Genomic DNA, 26827 nt, shown 5'->3' on the forward strand with positions numbered 1-26827 from the left:
ATGATCTCTGTAGTCATGTGATCAAGACGAGCCTCAGATTCTACACTGATTAGCTAAGATTGCCTTCCAAAGTTTTCAGGAGTAGCCCGTTTTGTACAAAATGCTGCACATGTCCTGCTCATCCAGAATTCTATCCTCAGAGATGCTATGAGTGATCTGGCTCTGCATTTCCTCAACAAAATGAAGAAAATTGTTGCAAGAAACAAACAAACAAAAAAAACATGTTTATATTACTCCTAAACATTTTGCCAAACACAGTCCTATCCTCCTGGTGGAGACCTGTGCCCAGAAGGGCACTTTTTCTAGTTTAATATCTTTTATTCAAAACACAACGCTCTCCGCCGCCCCCTATCGCATTGATTTCACCCTAAGGCTACACAGTACACAGTGCAACTTGTCAGTTAGTGGCTTATGATGCTCTGTCTGTCTGGGTCTGCCAGAATGGAAGAACATCTGGAAAACTGTGAACATGTGTCCCTTCCCTTGTGTTGCCAAGCATGATGTAATGCAGTGGTTCTCAAACTGTTTCATGTCAAGGACCCGAGCCCCTATACAATATTTTATGGCAGGATCCCCCAGTACCCCAGGGGCCTGAGGTGGGGGGGAGCCCTGCCCCATGGGACTCCCACAACGAGTCGACTCCTATATGTGGGTTCCCTGGTCCCCACTTTTTAGAACCACTAAGGGCCAGGTTGATCACTGCAAAGTCCCACACAAATTGCAGGAAACTCTGCAGCTCTCCTATTTTCTGGTGTGTCAACCAATCCTTAAATAATGACCATATGGGTCAGTGTTCAGTGGTGAACCCACTGGGTCAAATTGGAAGCGATGACAAATAAATGCGGTTATGAAGAGACGCATTTGAAAGTCGGAACACTATACAATAATTGAAGCTGATAAATGCATACTATCTCCTGATCAGATTCGATTGCAATCTACATGAAGTAAATATACTATGTGTTTATTAAATAGACATAGATAGAGACCGGGATACACCTATAGCACTATCATCAGAAAATACCTTTTTAATAGACAAACATTTTTGTTGAGCGACAGTATAGCTCAGGAGGTATAGTGGTCTGTTCGACTTCGATCCAAGGTTCCCCCAGAGTTAGTGTTTGAAGTGTCCTTGAAAAAGACACTGAACAGAATGGTTGTGTGTGTGCGTGTGAGTGTGTGAGTGTGTGTGTGTGTGTGTGTGTGTGTGTGTGACTCATGGCAGCTTAAGCTTAAGGTACTGTTCAGTAGACCAGTTTGTGGTCGGGAAAGGAAACAGGAAAGGTAAAAGCCACATATTTACCCACATAGTTACAAAAAACAACCATGATATTGTACAATCCACATGTGTGTGTGTGTGTATAAAACAGATGTTTTGTTTTATATTTACAGGCAACAAAGTCTTATGCACACCTAAATGCTCTGAGATGGGTGCGTAGGCAGGGCTCAATGTACTCAGAAGAATGTGCACAAAGACCCAAACACCGTCTGCACTTGCAATACGAACTTTATTTATAGGCAACGTTTCGGTCAAAGACCTTCTTCAGGCATCTAACTTTGTGTGCATTTTTCTTATTTTATATTTACAACATGGCCATGCTAGGAAATGTTTGTGTATGTGAAGAAAGTAATGTCCTTGAATGAGACAAACGCAGTCACGCGCACACACACACACACACACACACACACACACACACACACACACACACACACACACACACACACACACACACACTTTAGTCCCATCCAAAATGATATGTCACTGTAATAATAATAATAGCTCAGATTTATATAGAGCTTTTCTAAAGCGCTTAGTGTGTAAACTCTTAACCCATTTAGGCCTAACGTCGAAATGTGTGTGGGGGCCTGGGCCGTGGCTCAGCGGTCCAGGCACCTTGGCCGGCAGCCCGAGCCTGGCAGTGTGCCGCGGGCTCGACTCCCGATCCCGACGGCCTTTACTGCATGTCACTCCCCCATCTCTCTCCCCCATTTCCCGTCAGCCTACTGTCTGTCCCTCTATAAAAAATATAACATAAGGGCGAAAGCCGCAAAAAAAGCATTAAAAAAAAAAAGAAATGTGTGTGGGGAGGAATTAATTGTCTATTTGGGAGGACAAACGGGTAAAAAAAGGGGAAAATTGATTTTGCTGTGTATTTGTAGTCAGTACAGCCTTATTGCGGATCTTATCGCTGATGTCAGGAAGTTGTTAGGTGTTCAGATCGAAAAGCCCCTGCACTTATTTAGCCTCCCTAGAGGATTTTATTTTGGTTCTTATGGGGTTTCATTCTCTTTCAGATAATTAAACTGGCTTGACTTTCCTGAATTCTTGCTCCATGAAAAACTAAATCAATGTTCATTTTCTCCCATCATGGAATGTTATCGGCTAAAATGCAAACAACACATACTTTAGGTACACACACACACACACACACACACACACACACACATCTCACTGCTAGGGCCTCATACACACACATCAATACAGATGCTCTTCTACTTTTCCAGAGGCTGCGACTTGTCCGTAAGCTCCTCCTCCTCCTCATCCTGCCCTTGGTCACAAAGCGAGGGATAGAGCAACTCCACGTAGAACTTGTAGGCCCCTGCCCCCATGACCCCTCCCACAAGGGGGGCTACTACAGGCACCCACCACCATGCGTTTCCAGCCCTGTGTGTGAGTGTGGAGAGAAAAGAGAAAATAGATTGAGTATCTCACAAAAGCAAACGTTGCTCAAACTTTTTATTTTATTTTTGTATTGTATTTAAGTGTGCGTGTGACGTGCGTGCGTGTGCTTGTACAGTATTACTACACTACCCGGGTCACTACACACACAAAGTATAGTAGAATTTCAGAAATAGATTGTGAGGACCATTTTTAGGCCAAGAATTATTTTTTTAATGGTTATACAGTAAACATGATATACTGTATTTAGGCTTGATTTGTGCAATGCACACCTGAAATGGCAGATCTGCATCACAGTGCTTTCTGAGCTTGTAGATCAGCTATTTTGAGTGCATGAAACAGGCACTCAATTTAAGTCAGACTTGAGGGTTAGGGTTAAAAACGGCAAAAAGTGGTAAAACATTGCTTTTATAAAAAGCAAGCACATTCCTTTTCAGATGGGGGTCCGCAGCCAAACACATCAGTTTGGGGACCCTGGGGTCCATGACACGCAAGTATATAAGTGCACTGTCCCGCTAGAGAGATATATATTACCTGAAGACGTCCGTTCCCCAGCCCGCCATGGCGGTGAAGACTCTGGGCGCCAGGTCTCTGGTGGGGTTGATGGCGTAGCCGCTGTTGCTGCCATGCGAGATGCCAATGACCAGCACCAGGAGGCCCTTGGCCAGGGGCTCGCTGCCCGCCGCCGCGGGCTGGTTCCTCTGGTCCGTTAGAGCCATCAGACACCCCAGCAGCATGGCCGTGCCAAACACCTGGCAGTGGCACACACACACACACACACGTCAACACAGAGATAATCACACCGTCATCCATCACACACACACACACGCATCAACACAGACATAATCACACCATCATCTATCACACACACACACACACACATACACACACACAGACACACACACACACAGACACATGCGTCAAACACAGAGATAATCACACCATCATACATCACACACACACACGCATTTTGTGCTGTCTGCCACTGTTATTATGATCACCTAATTATGTGAGGTAATTGCTTCTTTTTTTCTTTTCTTTTTGCATAATCGTCATAATTGCTTGGATGTTGAAAAGTATTCATACATTTTCAGATTAATAGCAGAAATAGCATGATCTACAAGCTCACAATGCCTTGCGATGCGATGAGTTGTGAGCTTGTAGATCGGCTATTTCCGCAATTTTGAAAGTAAGCCATGCAGGGGTTTTCAACAGGGGGTCCGGGATCCCTAGGGGATCCTCAGAGTCAGAGTTACTACAGGAGGCCAAAGAATAGAACTTTAGCAATGTGTCCCTGCTTCATCTCTCTCTCTCTCAGCTAGGGGGTCCAGCTTGGGCTAGTTGTAAGCATAGGCATGCTCACCTGGTCGATTAAACCACCCTGTACAGTGAGGTATGGTGCAGGGTAGGTGGCAAAGATCCCAGCCGTGGCTTTGGAACCGGTCACTGTCAGGTTCCCTCCGCTGAACTCATGTATGGCATCTGTAATCACATAGTAAGTGAGAGAAGGTCATTTTCAGCGTTTATTATTTTGTTACAGTAGTGGTTCTCAAACATTTTCGTGTCAAGGACGCCCAAATTGATTTGGGCCATCTGAGAAGGTTTTTGGCCAGCAACGCCCAGAAGAGAAGATTTGTGGGGTTGTTTGTTTTTTAAGCTAAATTATTCACATTTTTCCAAATATGTTTTGAGATTTTTGAGGGGTGCTAGCCCCTCCTATATCCAGCTTTTAGTCAGTGTAAGTTCACAAACTTTGTCCTACACAAACATTAAATTCCCATTGACAATGAATGGACAATTTTACGTCAGTGTCTATTTTACGTCATGATGATAAGAGTGCCACGTCAGCTTGCGTCACTTCGTGCCACGCTGCCCGTGAAACTAAATAGTGAAGGTCTGCTATTTTTTAATAGCCAGCATATAAATTAATGAAATGGTTAAAATGATTGTGATGCTGGAATTCCCTCAAGGACCCCTGGTCCCCTGGGGGTCCCTGGACCCCACTTTGAGTACCGCTGGTCTTGTACACTGGTTTTGGGGCCTCGATCCTCCATTTTGGGGCCTCGATGCCCTCCCCTCCAAGAATAAATGTTCAACCAGTGAATCTAATAAACATTACACACAACTCTAACAATTACTAGTAGCATTCGTTTGGGATTTTATATGCTATTCAACATTTTAAATAGGCCTATTTATCTATTTGGTTTTGGACAAAGGACAGAGGAGGGATAGAGAGTATAGCCTATATCGGTAGAAGGATTCTGAGTTTGGAACTGCCAGGCAGGAGGCCTAGACTAGAGAAAGAAGTGTGAAGGAGGACATGAAGTTAGTTGGTGTGAGAGAACAGGGGGAGATGGAGGCAGATGATTCACTAGTGGTGACCCCTGAAGGAGCACAGCTGGAGATCTATTGAAAATATTAATATTTTCTATTGGAAGTATTTAGCTGGCTATGAACATCGGCCATTTGATAATATGTGAATGTTTTCAAAATAGCGAATCTACAAGCTCACAGCGCTTGTAGATTTGCAATACGTTTTTTTAAATGGCATCTTTGAGCTTCGGTCTATGCCTTTTCGATCAACCAAAAAAGAAATGTTGGATGTAATGTTAAATGTAATGATTAGTTATACTTTTAATATAAACTAAATTAAACTAAAAACTAAAAAGATAGAAAAAAAACGTTGTTTTTGAAACATTGTAACAAAACAACACAAATCTTGTATGAGCTCTAGAATTCTGTTCTTAATATCTGGCACAAAATATTTTCAGATGGGGGTTCCGTGCCCAAATTTAAATACATAGGCTATTGGAGGTTCTTGACATTTATGAAGGAACATTGGGAACATTATGAAGCAAGCCCAAACTAGAAAAAGTGCCCAGCTTCTGGGCACAGGTCTCCACCAGGAGGATAGGAGTGTGAGTGTGATGTTTGGCAAAATGTTTAGGAGCAATATAAACGTGTGTGTGTGTGTGTGTGTGTGACGTGGCTTGGCCTGTTGTAGCGCCACCATGAGGCTGATTTGAAAACTGTCAAGTGGCATTTCTTCCAAAGCCTAGTGGGAATACGCATGCACAGTTTCACCACAATCGGACGCTGCGTTGAGTAGTTGTGGCGATTTGTACAAAACGGGTACAAAGCGGGCTACTCCTGAAAAGTTTAGAAGCCAATCGTAGCCAATGAGGGTGGATTATGATAAATCAAACAAACCCGTCTTGATCACATGACTATGGAGAGCATGTGTACCGATTTGCGTGAAATTTGGATACAATCTGAAGGAGTAATATTAGAAAATGTGTTTTACATATGTCGTCCTCCTGGTGGCGCTATAAAGAGCAGATGTGAAAAATTCCAGGAAAACGTTTTTCCTTGGCCTCTAGGGAGTTGGCATACAAAGTTATCCACAGATCTGTGCAGTTAGAGGTAAAAACACTTTTCGGCCAGTTATAGCGCCACCATGAGGCTGAGTTGAAAATGTTCATGTGGCATTTCTTCCTCGGCCTAGTGGGAATGTGCGTGCACAATTTCATGGAAATCACACAATGTGTTCATGATTTGCAGCATTTTGTTTGAAACTGAGCACTCCTGCGAACTTTGGAAGCCAATCTTAGCCAATCAGGATGGAGTCTGAGAAATCTGAAAGACCCGTTTCGTTGAATGGCTCTAGAGAGACTGTGTACCAATTTGCGTGATGTTTGGACGAAATCTGTAGGTGTACTGTCCAAAAACTTGTTTTGCACAAAGCGGCCTCCTGGTGGCGCTATAACGTTCTGGAAATTTTGGGGCAGAGGTTCATCGTTGGCATCCAGGGAGTGTGTGTGCAAAATTTGGCATCGACCGGGTTAATGGTGCCGGAGATTAGCTGGTCACAGACGGAAGGACGGACGCACGGACGGACGGAGTGCAAAACATACTCTCTCCCCAAGCCTTCGGCCTGGTGGAGACAATAAGCAGCTATACTCTTCAGAAACAAGCTACTTTTACAGAAAAACAAACCACCAGCCTTTTTACTTTTTCCATAGGAAAAGTCTGGTGACAATTGCTAAGGAATTGACGTCATCAGCCAGCGCCGCTCCATCATGCATTTGTTTCTCACTTGTTGATAAACAAAACTGCTGCAGCTATAGTTCGAGACTCGAGAATGTAAACAAACATTTTACCGCAAACATGTGTGACAGCATGACAGATACAGGCAGCTACACTAGTGTACAAGTTGTAGTTGACGTACAGTATACCTGCCGGCTGTGTGGGGTGAGTTTACTAAACAGCAAGGGAAGGTTGCAGGCAATGCGTGCTCTGTTTGGAACTAATACGCAGCCACTGTGGCGACGGTTCTCCAGCGTCGGGGTGTCCCTGGTGGACCGGCCCGGTCTGTCGCCACGCATATGCGCGGCCGGGTGCTACAATGCGCTACTGAGAGTGGAGAAATGTTGGACCACGTTGAAAAAGTGGCAGGCAGAGCACAACAGCCAAGCACAATGCCAAGCCAAGTACGACACTGCTGTCGAGGAGGAGGATATAAACGAGATGGAGATGAGGATGGACAGTGGCATTCCTTCTGAAGGTCCCCCCATCAACCCTTCTGATGGTCCCCCCATCAATCCTTCTGAAGGTCTTCCCATCAACCACAATGAAGGTCTCCCCATCATCAGCCTCTCTGAAGGTCCCCCCATCAACCCATTTGCATTAAAGAGGTATCCAGACCCCCAGTACAAGAAAAGACTTAGTAATACAGAGGTATGTAACTCTGGTTCTCAACATGTGAGAGTGCTTAGATGACAAACAAAAAAAGTAATCAACCAACTATACTATAAAACTGGTAAAACATTGGCCCAAAAAATAGCTGATTTACAAATGCGAGGCATTGTGAGCTTGTAATAATAATAATAATAATAATAATAATAATAATAATAATAATAATAATAATAAATAATAAACTTTATTTATATAGCACCTTTTAAAAAAATGTTACTTACAAAGTAATTGCAATTATTTGAGATAATCACAATTATGTTGCATAATCATCATAATCGTTTCCTTGTTGAAAAATGTTTATACATTTTAAAATATGTTCTAAAAATAGCAGATATAAGCTGTAAGCATCAGTTATTTCCGCCATTTTCACATTTCTTTGAAAGTATAAAATGATTAAATATGTCAGTAATGTCTGTATATTTAAGTTATTTGTCATATCTGACCCGTGCAACTTTTGATTATGAAGCCTAAATAAGGCGGGTTTTTTTTCAACTATTACATTGTTAATCGCAATTACTTAATTTATTGCCAAGTTAAATGTTTTTAATCGTGCCAGTCATATTGCTTCACCTTCCTTCTCATAGGTGTATATCCAGTACCCCAGCAAAAGAGTGAGGCTACAGTGTGATACAGACGTGTCTGGAATCATTGAGCACCTCGCCAAGGGGAAGTGGAGGACGGCAGCCAAGCAGATTTTACTGCACTCGTATCTCGTTGAGGAATTGAAACCTGGATTCCTACAGATTGTCGATGGAGAGTGCCGCGTTCTCTGTGACCACAAGCAGAGTTTCGTGCTGCGCCGGTCTCCCGCGGATCAATTCAAGACTTTTTCATTCGCCGCCCTGGACAGTGACCTGAAGCGCCTGGCTCCGTTCATCTCCTCCATCTTCTCCACCATCACAAGGAACAGGTCTCAGCTCACTGCCTGTGCGGCTGTGGCCATCGCTCTCAGAGGGAGAGCGAACCGCTTGTCTGCGTTTTCCTACTACGTGAACAATGTGCTGCAGTTTTGTGGTGCCAGGGAGTCGGCGTTTAAAAGATTGTCCAAGCTAGGAATAACAACATCTCATACCTGTGCCATTCGAAATAAATTTGATTTTCGGAGAAGAGGATATCTTGGATATCTCGCCGGTAAAACTAAGACTGACGAAATGGCGGCTGGAGGTGTGGTTTAGGTTCTGTGTCATGTGCTATTTTCCATACACCTTGAAAACCTTAAATTGAATGCATTTGAGTATGTTTTCTTTTTCTTTTTTACATTTTGACACCAAAGATCTGGTATGGGCCCAGTCCCTGGCACAAAATAATTTCAGCTCTAGGTCCACGGCCAAATAGATCAATTTTGGGGGTTCTTGACATGACAAAGTTTGAGAAGAGGGAAAAAATTATGGAGCCAATTAGTTTAAGTATAGTGTTTAATCTGCTGATATGCATACAATGTTTTGTGGGCACACTGCAGTTTTCATTAACTGAAGTAAGAACTACCCTGTGCTAGTGTGCTTTGACTAATTAAGCCCAAACCACACCGTCGTGTCGGGACAAAACCGTTTTTAAGGTAAACCACACTCATTGAGTTGCAAGGAGTTGCATTGCTGTGACCCTTTAGTGTGGTTTGGGCATAATTTGTTTCATAATTATCCATCTCTGTTCTGGTATCTACCTCTTTTATAGTCTTTCTTTTGTATCATTTGGCAATAAATGGAAATATTCAATTGACACGAAAATTTGATTGATTCTGATCATTTATTCTGATGTAATCACGCAAATATAGTTTCCATCGTTGTGTGTGACGTGTGTGTCCTTACCGTAGTAAACCATGTAAACCGTCCCGGCAGCCAGGAATGAGCCCAGAAACTGTGTGACAACGTACAGCGGCAGCATCCTCCACGCCAGACGGCCAAACACGCACATGGTAAACGACACTGCCGCATTCATATGTGCCCCTGGTACAACGGAAGAGTGAAGGTTATTTATGTCGGAATCGCACATTTCAGTAACTTTAAATACTTACAACCTGCCGTCGCCATTTGGCCGTGTCATTGTAAGATTCCTTAGGTAAAGATCACAGGTAAAGAACCTACCGTCGGTCTACTCTGAACAATAGGCAATCAAAATAACAATCTGTACATTTAACCCATTAAAACCGGGGAAGCATCTGTGTCATTTTAGATTTTAGCCTTGGCTATTCAAAGATCAAGATCTACAGGCTCACACCGCGTAACTTCGTCCCGTGCTGCAAGTATGTACATCTGCTATTTAGTTTTGGACAATTTTGAAAAAAAATGTAATTGTGACAACTGATCTGGTCTGATACCAGGTAGCCTATCTGTTTAAATAACATGCTATCTAAATTGCATTTTTAACTTTGTGGTCAGCTCACTTCATCCCTATTAACCTACCTGAGACCTTCCCTCCGACGTGAACTCCCATGGCCACGCCCAGACCGAAGCCCAGGTGGATGCTGATGTACTGGCCAAACTCTCCCTGGCCTGTGACTACCTGGGCCACAGAACCCAAGCCAAACACCTGGAAGAGGACATCACAATCATTCATTAGTGTCAGAAGGCCAGTTGTCTGGATCAACGACAGGTCTGCTCAAGAGGGGCGTAACAGGGGCGTAACAAAAAAAAGCTAAACAGATTCCAGGTCTGGTCAGCCGCGGACGTGTGCAGGAAACGAACACGCGCGCGGCAATTTCGCGGGGCCGCACCCACATAAATACACTTGCTTTGTCAACACAGCCAACACAGCCAACAGCCTGCGTAGTAAATTCTTCACAGTAAAGTCCTGAGCCAGAGAGAGTGAACAAATCAAACCACAACCCATAAATGGTACATGTGGTTCCATTAGTTCACTCTCTCTGCAGGTGAAATAAACTCTCTTACCATCATGACATATGTGCACAGGGTCTCGGCGAGTCCCACTCGAAAAACCTCATTCTTGATCCAAGCCTGCAATACAGTTTTGCGGCCCTTCTTCTGAGGGCCCGGAAGTGCTGCTGGCCGCTCGTTCATTCTTTCCTCTTCTTTCCACCCTAATTTACTTGGGTTGATTTTCAGTTTTTGCTTTGTTTTCATGTACAAGTTAAAAGTTACTATAGTCCCCTCCGTTAACTGACGAGGATGAAATCGTCCTCGTCTGTAGAGGCCCTTAGCTCTATTCCACAACGCATCACTTTTTGCTGATCCCCTCTGCTTGCAAGCTTCCTTCCTTCCTTCCTCTCTCTCCTCTCTCTGTCTCCCTCTCTGACCCTCTCTCTCTCTCTTTATATCTCTCTCCTCTCTCTGTCTCCCTCTCTGTCTCTGACCCTCTCTCTCTCTCTTTATATCTGTAGTGAGTACCCCATGAAGTGTGTTCAAAGGTTAAGGCCTCAGCCCCCTCCTCCCTGTGACAAACACACAGGGCGTCCAATAGTTCAATGTCTCGGACTCAGCTAACAGGGTGAACAGGGTGAACAGCTAACAGAAGGCATACTGCCTTGTTATTAGAAAAAACAGGTTTTGTTCCTGTTGGCTAGACGGTAGACCAGTGGTTCCAGCTCAGTCAAGACCCAAAAGAGAAATTTGATCTCCCCCGTGAGTCCAGGACACAAACTAGTGAATATAGCTGATCTATACAAGCTGCAATTTTCCACTACTTCTTAAACTTCTTCTGGAATGTTGTGGGAAATATGAACTCAAATCTATATAGTATATTGTTCCATGCTAGTCTGTCTGGTCGTGTCTGTGAGCAACGATACCTTGGCCTGAAAGCCTGCCTTAATCCAATCAACCCTTTGATCAAGTTGTATGTAAAAGACCATGTCACACCTATTGTTTGTTATGAGACCCTGTTGGGCCTGAATAGGTATCACTGGGTAGTTCCTGCCTCAGGAGGGGGGCGACGGCCAAGACAGTCAGGGCGTCTGTATTGTATTGTTTATATGTTTATCTGTGGACCTGCTTCTGAGGTATAAGAGAGGACCTACGGAGAAGCTGAGGGGAGGGGAGTGGGATGGAGACAACGAGAGAGAGATGTACTGAGAGAGAAAGTTGGAGTGATACAGGCTAAGCCTGCTAGACTAGTAGATGTTGTTTGCTTGTTGCTGTTCTTCTGAATAAACTTCTAAGATATACATTCACCCGGATGGACATATATTATTTCCATAATAATGGCCAAACCTTTTTACATTTAAATGACAGCCAAACCTGAAATCATCATCTTTGGTCATGATTGCACCTCCATCACTTCCCATACTTTTGGCACTCTCAACCCCAAAACCTTGATAGCTCCTTTAAATTCGACAAACAAATAGCCTCCGTTATCAAAACTGTGCTTTTGCTCCTAGGCCTTCCTCTTCACATTAGAGCCGCCATTAGATTTGGACTTCTTTGCCCTTTAATCACAGCCAAGCTTAATTTTTAACTTTTGGTTTGATCACCTCCTGTTCTTCTTGTTTGTTTGTCTGACTGTGTTTGATTGTATCAGATTGTAGTACTGATTGTATTTGATTGCATTTGGTCGATGTCAGTCGTTTTTAAATGTGCTTTATAAATAAAGTTTGATTTGATTAGATGTTTCATTTATTTATGGAAATGATTACATAGGAAACAGAAAAAAGGAGATAGCCTACTGTATTTACTATTTACTCATAAACCATAAAAAAATCCCAAAGATGGGTCCCGACTCCCGACCCATCATCTGGGAAACAGTTGGCTAGAGTAGACCACAACTCAAATGTTCGACTGACTGGCTGACTGACTGACTGACTGACTGACTGATCCCTGATTATAATTTGTTTTATTTATTGATACATTGAGAGAAACACAGTTTTATGCCACTGTCTCTCAAGGAGATCCATCTTTAAATCCATAATCTTTGAGTTTGAAGTACACATCATGATCTCAGTGTCAAGAAGAACTTCAGTTCCCATATCTCTTGGAACCAATGAGAGAGCGTGGCTTCCCTCTAGTGGTTCATACGTGTATTACATTGGCCATTACATTTTTGCCTATTACGCATTACAATAGCCTGGCTGCAATTGAACACCTAACCACCAGGGAGCCCCCTGGACCTGGGTTAAATGCATGTTGTTTGTTATGGCTAATATTGGCTATATTTCTATATTTTATTATATAGCACTTACCTTATTTAAGCATGAGAGACAAGTTTGATTCACGAATTATGGAATTAACGGTAATTTGGGGGTTTCTTTTCTTTTTTATTTGAAAAATAACTGTAGGCCTACTCACTGTAGGCTATCTGAGGTCAACAATGAGACAGAACGTGAGTCAGTCAGCGGTCTTATTAGTTATAATGATAAGTGTAAGACAAGTGCAGATATCAGCAGCAGGCAGCACTGACTGATGGCTGTCATGATTGCATCAAATGAAAACCATCTAAGGAAACAATATAATAAACCTTTTCAGAGGAACATCATTCACACACAATGTTCACATGAATGCACAATTTAAAAAAAACTGTTTATTAATATAGGTTGAATTGTTTTTGGTTTTAAATTTATTTATTTATTCTGTTATAATTCGGTTAGATGTCCCTTTGCCTGGCTGGCCTCTCACACAATCTGAAAACTTCCTCAGCTCAAATATAGGCTACATTTGGGGAGCCTTATTTTTTCTTTTCCCTTTTTAAGCCTCTTCAGTCTTTCTTTCTTTCTTTCTTTCTCTTTCTTTCTTTCTTTCTTTCTTTCTTTCTTTCTTTCTCTTTCTTTCTTTCTCTTTCTTTCTTTCTTTCTTTCTTTCTTTCTTTCTTTCTTTCTTTCTTTCTTTCTTTTACATATACAACAGTAAAAACTATACGATCCCTTTCCTGTTAATGGAAATAATGATGTGTCAATAATATGTAGCCTATTCCTCACCAACAAACCGGAGGCAGAATTCAAAGAACAAAGGCTAGGCCTAACAATGATTTGAAAACGTGAACATGCATGCATTATGAGGAAATCGTCGACCTATCCAATAATTACATTGTATTGTGGCTTCAGAATTAAGTTATAACGTTATTTAATATCTTTTATTCAAAACACAACGCTCTCCGCCGCCCCCTATCGCATTGATTTCACCCTAAGGCTACACAGTACACAGTGCAACTTGTCAGTTAGTGGCTTATGATGCTCTGTCTGTCTGGGTCTGCCAGAATGGAAGAACATCTGGAAAACTGTGAACATGTGTCCCTTCCCTTGTGTTGCCAAGCATGATGTAATGCAGTGGTTCTCAAACTGTTTCATGTCAAGGACCCGAGCCCCTATACAATATTTTATGGCAGGATCCCCCTGTACCCCAGGGGCCTGAGGTGGGGGGAGCCCTGCCCCATGGGACTCCCACAACGAGTCGACTCCTATATGTGGGTTCCCTGGTCCCCACTTTTTAGAACCACTAAGGGCCAGGTTGATCACTGCAAAGTCCCACACAAATTGCAGGAAACTCTGCAGCTCTCCTATTTTCTGGTGTGTCAACCAATCCTTAAATAATGACCATATGGGTCAGTGTTCAGTGGTGAACCCACTGGGTCAAATTGGAAGCGATGACAAATAAATGCGGTTATGAAGAGACACATTTGAAAGTCGGAACACTATACAATAATTGAAGCTGATAAATGCATACTATCTCCTGATCAGATTCGATTGCAATCTACATGAAGTAAATATACTATGTGTTTATTAAATAGACATAGATAGAGACCGGGATACACCTATAGCACTATCATCAGAAAATACCTTTTTAATAGACAAACATTTTTGTTGAGCGACAGTATAGCTCAGGAGGTATAGTGGTCTGTTCGACTTCGATCCAAGGTTCCCCCAGAGTTAGTGTTTGAAGTGTCCTTGAAAAAGACACTGAACAGAATGGTTGTGTGTGCGTGTGAGTGTGTGAGTGTGTGTGTGTGTGTGTGTGTGTGTGTGACTCATGGCAGCTTAAGCTTAAGGTACTGTTCAGTAGACCAGTTTGTGGTCGGGAAAGGGAACAGGAAAGGTAAAAGCCACATATTTACCCACATAGTTACAAAAAACAACCATGATATTGTACAATCCACATGTGTGTGTGTGTGTGTATAAAACAGATGTTTTGTTTTATATTTACAGGCAACAAAGTCTTATGCACACCTAAATGCTCTGAGATGGGTGCGTAGGCAGGGCTCAATGTACTCAGAAGAATGTGCACAAAGACCCAAACACCGTCTGCACTTGCAATACGAACTTTATTTATAGGCAACGTTTCGGTCAAAGACCTTCTTCAGGCATCTAACTTTGTGTGCATTTTTCTTATTTTATATTTACAACATGGCCATGCTAGGAAATGTTTGTGTACGTGAAGAAAGTAATGTCCTTGAATGAGACAAACGCAGTCACGCACACACACACACACACACACACACACACACACACACACACACACACACACACACACACACACACACACACACACACACACACACACACACACACACACATCTCACTGCTAGGGCCTCATACACACACATCAATACAGATGCTCTTCTACTTTTCCAGAGGCTGCGACTTGTCCGTAAGCTCCTCCTCCTCCTCATCCTGCCCTTGGTCACAAAGCGAGGGATAGAGCAACTCCACGTAGAACTTGTAGGCCCCTGCCCCCATGACCCCTCCCACAAGGGGGGCTACTACAGGCACCCACCACCATGCGTTTCCAGCCCTGTGTGTGAGTGTGGAGAGAAAAGAGAAAATAGATTGAGTATCTCACAAAAGCAAACGTTGCTCAAACTTTTTATTTTATTTTTGTATTGTATTTAAGTGTGCGTGTGACGTGCGTGCGTGTGCTTGTACAGTATTACTACACTACCCGGGTCACTACACACACAAAGTATAGTAGAATTTCAGAAATAGATTGTGAGGACCATTTTTAGGCCAATAATTATTTTTTTAATGGTTATACAGTAAACATGATATACTGTATTTAGGCTTGATTTGTGCAATGCACACCTGAAATGGCAGATCTGCATCACAGTGCTTTCTGAGCTTGTAGATCAGCTATTTTGAGTGCATGAAACAGGCACTCAATTTAAGTCAGACTTGAGGGTTAGGGTTAAAAACGGCAAAAAGTGGTAAAACATTGCTTTTATAAAAAGCAAGCACATTCCTTTTCAGATGGGGGTCCGCAGCCAAACACATCAGTTTGGGGACCCTGGGGTCCATGACACGCAAGTATATAAGTGCACTGTCCCGCTAGAGAGATATATATTACCTGAAGACGTCCGTTCCCCAGCCCGCCATGGCGGTGAAGACTCTGGGCGCCAGGTCTCTGGTGGGGTTGATGGCGTAGCCGCTGTTGCTGCCATGCGAGATGCCAATGACCAGCACCAGGAGGCCCTTGGCCAGGGGCTCGCTGCCCGCCGCCGCGGGCTGGTTCCTCTGGTCCGTTAGAGCCATCAGACACCCCAGCAGCATGGCCGTGCCAAACACCTGGCAGTGGCACACACACACACACACACGTCAACACAGAGATAATCACACCGTCATCCATCACACACACACACACGCATCAACACAGACATAATCACACCATCATCTATCACACACACACACACATACACACACACAGACACACACACACACAGACACATGCGTCAAACACAGAGATAATCACACCATCATACATCACACACACACGCATTTTGTGCTGTCTGCCACTGTTATTATGATCACCTAATTATGTGAGGTAATTGCTTCTTTTTTTCTTTTCTTTTTGCATAATCGTCATAATTGCTTGGATGTTGAAAAGTATTCATACATTTTCAGATTAATAGCAGAAATAGCATGATCTACAAGCTCACAATGCCTTGCGATGCGATGAGTTGTGAGCTTGTAGATCGGCTATTTCCGCAATTTTGAAAGTAAGCCATGCAGGGGTTTTCAACAGGGGGTCCGGGATCCCTAGGGGATCCTCAGAGTCAGAGTTACTACAGGAGGCCAAAGAATAGAACTTTAGCAATGTGTCCCTGCTTCATCTCTCTCTCTCTCTCAGCTAGGGGGTCCAGCTTGGGCTAGTTGTAAGCATAGGCATGCTCACCTGGTCGATTAAACCACCCTGTACAGTGAGGTATGGTGCAGGGTAGGTGGCAAAGATCCCAGCCGTGGCTTTGGAACCGGTCACTGTCAGGTTCCCTCCGCTGAACTCATGTATGGCATCTGTAATCACATAGTAAGTGAGAGGTCATTTTCAGCGTTTATTATTTTGTTACAGTAGTGGTTCTCAAACATTTTCGTGTCAAGGACGCCCAAATTGATTTGGCCGCAGACCCCCATCTGAGAAGGTTTTTGGCCAGCAACGCCCAGAAGAGAAGATTTGTGGGGTTGTTTGTTTTTTAAGCTAAATTATTCACATTTTTCCAAATATGTTTTGAGATTTTTGAGGGGTGCTAGCCCCTCCTATATCCAGCTTTTAGTCAGTGTAAGTTCACAAACTTTGTCCTACACAAACATTAAATTCCCATTGACAATGAATGGACAATTTTACGTCAGTGTCTATTTTACGTCATGATGATAAGAGTGCCACGTCAGCTTGCGTCACTTCGTGCCACGCTGCCCGTGAAACTAAATAGTGAAGGTCTGCTATTTTTTAATAGCCAGCATATAAATTAATGAAATGGTTAAAATGATTGTGATGCTGGAATTCCCTCAAGGACCCCTGGTCCCCTGGGGGTCCCTGGACCCCACTTTGAGTACCGCTGGTCTTGTACACTGGTTTTGGGGCCTCGATCCTCCATTTTGGGGCCTCGATGCCCTCCCCTCCAAGAATAAATGTTCAACCAGTGAATCTAATAAACATTACACACAACTCTAACAATTACTAGTAGCATTCGTTTGGGATTTTATATGCTATTCAACATTTTAAATAGGCCTATTTATCTATTTGGTTTTGGACAAAGGACAGAGGAGGGATAGAGAGTATAGCCTATATCGGTAGAAGGATTCTGAGTTTGGAACTGCCAGGCAGGAGGCCTAGACTAGAGAAAGAAGTGTGAAGGAGGACATGAAGTTAGTTGGTGTGAGAGAACAGGGGGAGATGGAGGCAGATGATTCACTAGTGGTGACCCCTGAAGGAGCACAGCTGGAGATCTATTGAAAATATTAATATTTTCTATTGGAAGTATTTAGCTGGCTATGAACATCGGCCATTTGATAATATGTGAATGTTTTCAAAATAGCGAATCTACAAGCTCACAGCGCTTGTAGATTTGCAATACGTTTTTTTAAATGGCATCTTTGAGCTTCGGTCTATGCCTTTTCGATCAACCAAAAAAGAAATGTTGGATGTAATGTTAAATGTAATGATTAGTTATACTTTTAATATAAACTAAATTAAACTAAAAACTAAAAAGATAGAAAAAAAACGTTGTTTTTGAAACATTGTAACAAAACAACACAAATCTTGTATGAGCTCTAGAATTCTGTTCTTAATATCTGGCACAAAATATTTTCAGATGGGGGTTCCGTGCCCAAATTTAAATACATAGGCTATTGGAGGTTCTTGACATTTATGAAGGAACATTGGGAACATTATGAAGCAAGCCCAAACTAGAAAAAGTGCCCAGCTTCTGGGCACAGGTCTCCACCAGGAGGATAGGAGTGTGAGTGTGATGTTTGGCAAAATGTTTAGGAGCAATATAAACGTGTGTGTGTGTGTGTGTGTGTGTGTGTGTGTGTGTGTGTGTGTGACGTGGCTTGGCCTGTTGTAGCGCCACCATGAGGCTGATTTGAAAACTGTCAAGTGGCATTTCTTCCAAAGCCTAGTGGGAATACGCATGCACAGTTTCACCACAATCGGACGCTGCGTTGAGTAGTTGTGGCGATTTGTACAAAACGGGTACAAAGCGGGCTACTCCTGAAAAGTTTAGAAGCCAATCGTAGCCAATGAGGGTGGATTATGATAAATCAAACAAACCCGTCTTGATCACATGACTATGGAGAGCATGTGTACCGATTTGCGTGAAATTTGGATACAATCTGAAGGAGTAATATTAGAAAATGTGTTTTACATATGTCGTCCTCCTGGTGGCGCTATAAAGAGCAGATGTGAAAAATTCCAGGAAAACGTTTTTCCTTGGCCTCTAGGGAGTTGGCATACAAAGTTATCCACAGATCTGTGCAGTTAGAGGTAAAAACACTTTTCGGCCAGTTATAGCGCCACCATGAGGCTGAGTTGAAAATGTTCATGTGGCATTTCTTCCTCGGCCTAGTGGGAATGTGCGTGCACAATTTCATGGAAATCACACAATGTGTTCATGATTTGCAGCATTTTGTTTGAAACTGAGCACTCCTGCGAACTTTGGAAGCCAATCTTAGCCAATCAGGATGGAGTCTGAGAAATCTGAAAGACCCGTTTCGTTGAATGGCTCTAGAGAGACTGTGTACCAATTTGCGTGATGTTTGGACGAAATCTGTAGATGTACTGTCCAAAAACTTGTTTTGCACAAAGCGGCCTCCTGGTGGCGCTATAACGTTCTGGAAATTTTGGGGCAGAGGTTCATCGTTGGCATCCAGGGAGTGTGTGTGCAAAATTTGGCATCGACCGGGTTAATGGTGCCGGAGATTAGCTGGTCACAGACGGAAGGACGGACGCACGGACGGACGGAGTGCAAAACATACTCTCTCCCCAAGCCTTCGGCCTGGTGGAGACAATAAGCAGCTATACTCTTCAGAAACAAGCTACTTTTACAGAAAAACAAACCACCAGCCTTTTTACTTTTTCCATAGGAAAAGTCTGGTGACAATTGCTAAGGAATTGACGTCATCAGCCAGCGCCGCTCCATCATGCATTTGTTTCTCACTTGTTGATAAACAAAACTGCTGCAGCTATAGTTCGAGACTCGAGAATGTAAACAAACATTTTACCGCAAACATGTGTGACAGCATGACAGATACAGGCAGCTACACTAGTGTACAAGTTGTAGTTGACGTACAGTATACCTGCCGGCTGTGTGGGGTGAGTTTACTAAACAGCAAGGGAAGGTTGCAGGCAATGCGTGCTCTGTTTGGAACTAATACGCAGCCACTGTGGCGACGGTTCTCCAGCGTCGGGGTGTCCCTGGTGGACCGGCCCGGTCTGTCGCCACGCATATGCGCGGCCGGGTGCTACAATGCGCTACTGAGAGTGGAGAAATGTTGGACCACGTTGAAAAAGTGGCAGGCAGAGCACAACAGCCAAGCACAATGCCAAGCCAAGTACGACACTGCTGTCGAGGAGGAGGATATAAACGAGATGGAGATGAGGATGGACAGTGGCATTCCTTCTGAAGGTCCCCCCATCAACCCTTCTGATGGTCCCCCCATCAATCCTTCTGAAGGTCTTCCCATCAACCACAATGAAGGTCTCCCCATCATCAGCCTCTCTGAAGGTCCCCCCATCAACCCATTTGCATTAAAGAGGTATCCAGACCCCCAGTACAAGAAAAGACTTAGTAATACAGAGGTATGTAACTCTGGTTCTCAACATGTGAGAGTGCTTAGATGACAAACAAAAAAAGTAATCAACCAACTATACTATAAAACTGGTAAAACATTGGCCCAAAAAATAGCTGATTTACAAATGCGAGGCATTGTGAGCTTGTAATAATGATTAAATATGTCAGTAATGTCTGTATATTTAAGTTATTTGTCATATCTGACCCGTGCAACTTTTGATTATGAAGCCTAAATAAGGCGGGTTTTTTTTCAACTATTACATTGTTAATCGCAATTACTTAATTTATTGCCAAGTTAAATGTTTTTAATCGTGCCAGTCATATTGCTTCACCTTCCTTCTCATAGGTGTATATCCAGTACCCCAGCAAAAGAGTGAGGCTACAGTGTGATACAGACGTGTCTGGAATCATTGAGCACCTCGCCAAGGGGAAGTGGAGGACGGCAGCCAAGCAGATTTTACTGCACTCGTATCTCGTTGAGGAATTGAAACCTGGATTCCTACAGATTGTCAATGGAGAGTGCCGCGTTCTCTGTGACCACAAGCAGAGTTTCGTGCTGCGCCGGTCTCCCGCGGATCAATTCAAGACTTTTTCATTCGCCGCCCTGGACAGTGACCTGAAGCGCCTGGCTCCGTTCATCTCCTCCATCTTCTCCACCATCACAAGGAACAGGTCTCAGCTCACTGCCTGTGCGGCTGTGGCCATCGCTCTCAGAGGGAGAGCGAACCGCTTGTCTGCGTTTTCCTACTACGTGAACAATGTGCTGCAGTTTTGTGGTGCCAGGGAGTCGGCGTTTAAAAGATTGTCCAAGCTAGGAATAACAACATCTCATACCTGTGCCATTCGAAATAAATTTGATTTTCGGAGAAGAGGATATCTTGGATATCTCGCCGGTAAAACTAAGACTGACGAAATGGCGGCTGGAGGTGTGGTTTAGGTTCTGTGTCATGTGCTATTTTCCATACACCTTGAAAACCTTAAATTGAATGCATTTGAGTATGTTTTCTTTTTTTTTTTTACATTTTGACACCAAAGATCTGGTATGGGCCCAGTCCCTGGCACAAAATAATTTCAGCTCTAGGTCCACGGCCAAATAGATCAATTTTGGGGGTTCTTGACATGACAAAGTTTGAGAAGAGGGAAAAAATTATGGAGCCAATTAGTTTAAGTATAGTGTTTAATCTGCTGATATGCATACAATGTTTTGTGGGCACACTGCAGTTTTCATTAACTGAAGTAAGAACTACCCTGTGCTAGTGTGCTTTGACTAATTAAGCCCAAACCACACCGTCGTGTCGGGACAAAACCGTTTTTAAGGTAAACCACACTCATTGAGTTGCAAGGAGTTGCATTGCTGTGACCCTTTAGTGTGGTTTGGGCATAATTTGTTTCATAATTATCCATCTCTGTTCTGGTATCTACCTCTTTTATAGTCTTTCTTTTGTATCATTTGGCAATAAATGGAAATATTCAATTGACACGAAAATTTGATTGATTCTGATCATTTATTCTGATGTAATCACGCAAATATAGTTTCCATCGTTGTGTGTGACGTGTGTGTCCTTACCGTAGTAAACCATGTAAACCGTCCCGGCAGCCAGGAATGAGCCCAGAAACTGTGTGACAACGTACAGCGGCAGCATCCTCCACGCCAGACGGCCAAACACGCACATGGTAAACGACACTGCCGCATTCATATGTGCCCCTGGTACAACGGAAGAGTGAAGGTTATTTATGTCGGAATCGCACACTTCAGTAACTTTAAATACTTACAACCTGCCGTCGCCATTTGGCCGTGTCATTGTAAGATTCCTTAGGTAAAGATCACAGGTAAAGAACCTACCGTCGGTCTACTCTGAACAATAGGCAATCAAAATAACAATCTGTACATTTAACCCATTAAAACCGGGGAAGCATCTGTGTCATTTTAGATTTTAGCCTTGGCTATTCAAAGATCAAGATCTACAGGCTCACACCGCGTAACTTCGTCCCGTGCTGCAAGTATGTACATCTGCTATTTAGTTTTGGACAATTTTGAAAAAAAATGTAATTGTGACAACTGATTCAGATGGCATTTTGTATAGAATCGGCCTCTGGTCTGATACCAGGTAGCCTATCTGTTTAAATAACATGCTATCTAAATTGCATTTTTAACTTTGTGGTCAGCTCACTTCATCCCTATTAACCTACCTGAGACCTTCCCTCCGACGTGAACTCCCATGGCCACGCCCAGACCGAAGCCCAGGTGGATGCTGATGTACTGGCCAAACTCTCCCTGGCCTGTGACTACCTGGGCCACAGAACCCAAGCCAAACACCTGGAAGAGGACATCACAATCATTCATTAGTGTCAGAAGGCCAGTTGTCTGGATCAACGACAGGTCTGCTCAAGAGGGGCGTAACAGGGGCGTAACAAAAAAAAAAAAGCTAAACAGATTCCAGGTCTGGTCAGCCGCGGACGTGTGCAGGAAACGAACACGCGCGCGGCAATTTCGCGGGGCCGCACCCACATAAATACACTTGCTTTGCCAACACAGCCAACAGCCTGCGTAGTAAATTCTTCACAGTAAAGTCCTGAGCCAGAGAGAGTGAACAAATCAAACCACAACCCATAAATGGTACATGTGGTTCCATTAGTTCACTCTCTCTGCAGGTGAAATAAACTCTCTTACCATCATGACATATGTGCACAGGGTCTCGGCGAGTCCCACTCGAAAAACCTCATTCTTGATCCAAGCCTGCAATACAGTTTTGCGGCCCTTCTTCTGAGGGCCCGGAAGTGCTGCTGGCCGCTCGTTCATTCTTTCCTCTTCTTTCCACCCTAATTTACTTGGGTTGATTTTCAGTTTTTGCTTTGTTTTCATGTACAAGTTAAAAGTTACTATAGTCCCCTCCGTTAACTGACGAGGATGAAATCGTCCTCGTCTGTAGAGGCCCTTAGCTCTATTCCACAACGCATCACTTTTTGCTGATCCCCTCTGCTTGCAAGCTTCCTTCCTTCCTTCCTCTCTCTCCTCTCTCTGTCTCCCTCTCTGACCCTCTCTCTCTCTCTTTATATCTCTCTCCTCTCTCTGTCTCCCTCTCTGTCTCTGACCCTCTCTCTCTCTCTTTATATCTGTAGTGAGTACCCCATGAAGTGTGTTCAAAGGTTAAGGCCTCAGCCCCCTCCTCCCTGTGACAAACACACAGGGCGTCCAATAGTTCAATGTCTCGGACTCAGCTAACAGGGTGAACAGGGTGAACAGCTAACAGAAGGCATACTGCCTTGTTATTAGAAAAAACAGGTTTTGTTCCTGTTGGCTAGACGGTAGACCAGTGGTTCCAGCTCAGTCAAGACCCAAAAGAGAAATTTGATCTCCCCCGTGAGTCCAGGACACAAACTAGTGAATATAGCTGATCTATACAAGCTGCAATTTTCCACTACTTCTTAAACTTCTTCTGGAATGTTGTGGGAAATATGAACTCAAATCTATATAGTATATTGTTCCATGCTAGTCTGTCTGGTCGTGTCTGTGAGCAACGATACCTTGGCCTGAAAGCCTGCCTTAATCCAATCAACCCTTTGATCAAGTTGTATGTAAAAGACCATGTCACACCTATTGTTTGTTATGAGACCCTGTTGGGCCTGAATAGGTATCACTGGGTAGTTCCTGCCTCAGGAGGGGGGCGACGGCCAAGACAGTCAGGGCGTCTGTATTGTATTGTTTATATGTTTATCTGTGGACCTGCTTCTGAGGTATAAGAGAGGACCTACGGAGAAGCTGAGGGGAGGGGAGTGGGATGGAGACAACGAGAGAGAGATGTACTGAGAGAGAAAGTTGGAGTGATACAGGCTAAGCCTGCTAGACTAGTAGATGTTGTTTGCTTGTTGCTGTTCTTCTGAATAAACTTCTAAGATATACATTCACCCGGATGGACATATATTATTTCCATAATAATGGCCAAACCTTTTTACATTTAAATGACAGCCAAACCTGAAATCATCATCTTTGGTCATGATTGCACCTCCATCACTTCCCATACTTTTGGCACTCTCAACCCCAAAACCTTGATAGCTCCTTTAAATTCGACAAACAAATAGCCTCCGTTATCAAAACTGTGCTTTTGCTCCTAGGCCTTCCTCTTCACATTAGAGCCGCCATTAGATTTGGACTTCTTTGCCCTTTAATCACAGCCAAGCTTAATTTTTAACTTTTGGTTTGATCACCTCCTGTTCTTCTTGTTTGTTTGTCTGACTGTGTTTGATTGTATCAGATTGTAGTACTGATTGTATTTGATTGCATTTGGTCGATGTCAGTCGTTTTTAAATGTGCTTTATAAATAAAGTTTGATTTGATTAGATGTTTCATTTATTTATGGAAATGATTACATAGGAAACAGAAAAAAGGAGATAGCCTACTGTATTTACTATTTACTCATAAACCATAAAAAAATCCCAAAGATGGGTCCCGACTCCCGACCCATCATCTGGGAAACAGTTGGCTAGAGTAGACCACAACTCAAATGTTCGACTGACTGGCTGACTGACTGACTGACTGACTGACTGATCCCTGATTATAATTTGTTTTATTTATTGATACATTGAGAGAAACACAGTTTTATGCCACTGTCTCTCAAGGAGATCCATCTTTAAATCCATAATCTTTGAGTTTGAAGTACACATCATGATCTCAGTGTCAAGAAGAACTTCAGTTCCCATATCTCTTGGAACCAATGAGAGAGCGTGGCTTCCCTCTAGTGGTTCATACGTGTATTACATTGGCCATTACATTTTTGCCTATTACGCATTACAATAGCCTGGCTGCAATTGAACACCTAACCACCAGGGAGCCCCCTGGACCTGGGTTAAATGCATGTTGTTTGTTATGGCTAATATTGGCTATATTTCTATATTTTATTATATAGCACTTACCTTATTTAAGCATGAGAGACAAGTTTGATTCACGAATTATGGAATTAACGGTAATTTGGGGGTTTCTTTTCTTTTTTATTTGAAAAATAACTGTAGGCCTACTCACTGTAGGCTATCTGAGGTCAACAATGAGACAGAACGTGAGTCAGTCAGCGGTCTTATTAGTTATAATGATAAGTGTAAGACAAGTGCAGATATCAGCAGCAGGCAGCACTGACTGATGGCTGTCATGATTGCATCAAATGAAAACCATCTAAGGAAACAATATAATAAACCTTTTCAGAGGAACATCATTCACACACAATGTTCACATGAATGCACAATTTAAAAAAAACTGTTTATTAATATAGGTTGAATTGTTTTTGGTTTTAAATTTATTTATTTATTCTGTTATAATTCGGTTAGATGTCCCTTTGCCTGGCTGGCCTCTCACACAATCTGAAAACTTCCTCAGCTCAAATATAGGCTACATTTGGGGAGCCTTATTTTTTCTTTTCCCTTTTTAAGCCTCTTCAGTCTTTCTTTCTTTCTTTCTTTCTTTCTTTCTTTCTCTTTCTTTCTTTCTTTCTTTCTTTCTTTCTTTCTCTTTCTTTCTCTTTCTTTCTTTCTTTCTTTCTTTCTTTCTTTCTTTCTTTTACATATACAACAGTAAAAACTATACGATCCCTTTCCTGTTAATGGAAATAATGATGTGTCAATAATATGTAGCCTATTCCTCACCAACAAACCGGAGGCAGAATTCAAAGAACAAAGGCTAGGCCTAACAATGATTTGAAAACGTGAACATGCATGCATTATGAGGAAATCGTCGACCTATCCAATAATTACATTGTATTGTGGCTTCAGAATTAAGTTATAACGTTATTTAATATCTTTTATTCAAAACACAACGCTCTCCGCCGCCCCCTATCGCATTGATTTCACCCTAAGGCTACACAGTACACAGTGCAACTTGTCAGTTAGTGGCTTATGATGCTCTGTCTGTCTGGGTCTGCCAGAATGGAAGAACATCTGGAAAACTGTGAACATGTGTCCCTTCCCTTGTGTTGCCAAGCATGATGTAATGCAGTGGTTCTCAAACTGTTTCATGTCAAGGACCCGAGCCCCTATACAATATTTTATGGCAGGATCCCCCTGTACCCCAGGGGCCTGAGGTGGGGGGAGCCCTGCCCCATGGGACTCCCACAACGAGTCGACTCCTATATGTGGGTTCCCTGGTCCCCACTTTTTAGAACCACTAAGGGCCAGGTTGATCACTGCAAAGTCCCACACAAATTGCAGGAAACTCTGCAGCTCTCCTATTTTCTGGTGTGTCAACCAATCCTTAAATAATGACCATATGGGTCAGTGTTCAGTGGTGAACCCACTGGGTCAAATTGGAAGCGATGACAAATAAATGCTGTTATGAAGAGACACATTTGAAAGTCGGAACACTATACAATAATTGAAGCTGATAAATGCATACTATCTCCTGATCAGATTCGATTGCAATCTACATGAAGTAAATATACTATGTGTTTATTAAATAGACATAGATAGAGACCGGGATACACCTATAGCACTATCATCAGAAAATACCTTTTTAATAGACAAACATTTTTGTTGAGCGACAGTATAGCTCAGGAGGTATAGTGGTCTGTTCGACTTCGATCCAAGGTTCCCCCAGAGTTAGTGTTTGAAGTGTCCTTGAAAAAGACACTGAACAGAATGGTTGTGTGTGCGTGTGAGTGTGTGAGTGTGTGTGTGTGTGTGTGTGTGTGTGTGTGTGTGTGTGACTCATGGCAGCTTAAGCTTAAGGTACTGTTCAGTAGACCAGTTTGTGGTCGGGAAAGGGAACAGGAAAGGTAAAAGCCACATATTTACCCACATAGTTACAAAAAACAACCATGATATTGTACAATCCACATGTGTGTGTGTGTGTGTATAAAACAGATGTTTTGTTTTATATTTACAGGCAACAAAGTCTTATGCACACCTAAATGCTCTGAGATGGGTGCGTAGGCAGGGCTCAATGTACTCAGAAGAATGTGCACAAAGACCCAAACACCG

General features: G+C 43.0%; 2 protein-coding genes across 2 annotated transcripts; both read right to left on the reverse strand.

Moving 5' to 3' along the window:
• Positions 1–1762: 1762 nt before the first annotated feature.
• On the reverse strand, positions 1763–10582 carry LOC306929493 (aquaporin-7-like). Its single transcript, XM_079510040.1, has 6 exons — positions 10318–10582; positions 9832–9958; positions 9238–9375; positions 4041–4159; positions 3212–3429; positions 1763–2662 (listed from the first exon to the last, which is right to left on the reverse strand). Exons 1-6 carry the CDS (start codon positions 10507–10509, stop codon positions 2491–2493), a joined length of 966 nt encoding a protein of 321 aa, XP_079366166.1. The 5' UTR covers positions 10510–10582; the 3' UTR covers positions 1763–2490.
• A 4051-nt stretch (positions 10583–14633) lies between these two features.
• Positions 14634–22803, reverse strand: LOC306929667 (aquaporin-7-like). The gene is made up of 6 exons (XM_079510291.1): positions 22539–22803; positions 22058–22184; positions 21435–21572; positions 16474–16592; positions 15649–15866; positions 14634–15099 (listed from the first exon to the last, which is right to left on the reverse strand). Exons 1-6 carry the CDS (start codon positions 22728–22730, stop codon positions 14928–14930), a joined length of 966 nt encoding a protein of 321 aa, XP_079366417.1. The 5' UTR covers positions 22731–22803; the 3' UTR covers positions 14634–14927.
• Positions 22804–26827: the final 4024 nt, after the last annotated feature.

Source organism: Electrona antarctica, assembly GCF_951216825.1.
Source record: "Electrona antarctica genome assembly, chromosome: 9".
NCBI lineage: Eukaryota > Metazoa > Chordata > Actinopteri > Myctophiformes > Myctophidae > Electrona > Electrona antarctica.

Bases quoted from the DNA above. Each gene is read 5' to 3' on its own strand.
- LOC306929493 (XM_079510040.1), bottom strand. From the start codon at position 10,509: ATGAAAACAAAGCAAAAACTGAAAATCAACCCAAGTAAATTAGGGTGG. The intron at 9,376-9,831 runs GTAGGTTAATAG...CCGTTGTACCAG, and splicing joins CGTCGGAGGGAAGGTCTCAG to GGGCACATATGAATGCGGCA. The intron at 2,663-3,211 runs GTAATATATATC...ACTCACACACAG, and splicing joins TGGGGAACGGACGTCTTCAG to GGCTGGAAACGCATGGTGGT.
- LOC306929667 (XM_079510291.1), bottom strand. From the start codon at position 22,730: ATGAAAACAAAGCAAAAACTGAAAATCAACCCAAGTAAATTAGGGTGG. The intron at 22,185-22,538 runs GTAAGAGAGTTT...GTCCTCTTCCAG, and splicing joins TGTGCACATATGTCATGATG to GTGTTTGGCTTGGGTTCTGT. The intron at 16,593-21,434 runs GTAAGGACACAC...ATGTGATTACAG, and splicing joins GGTTTACATGGTTTACTACG to ATGCCATACATGAGTTCAGC.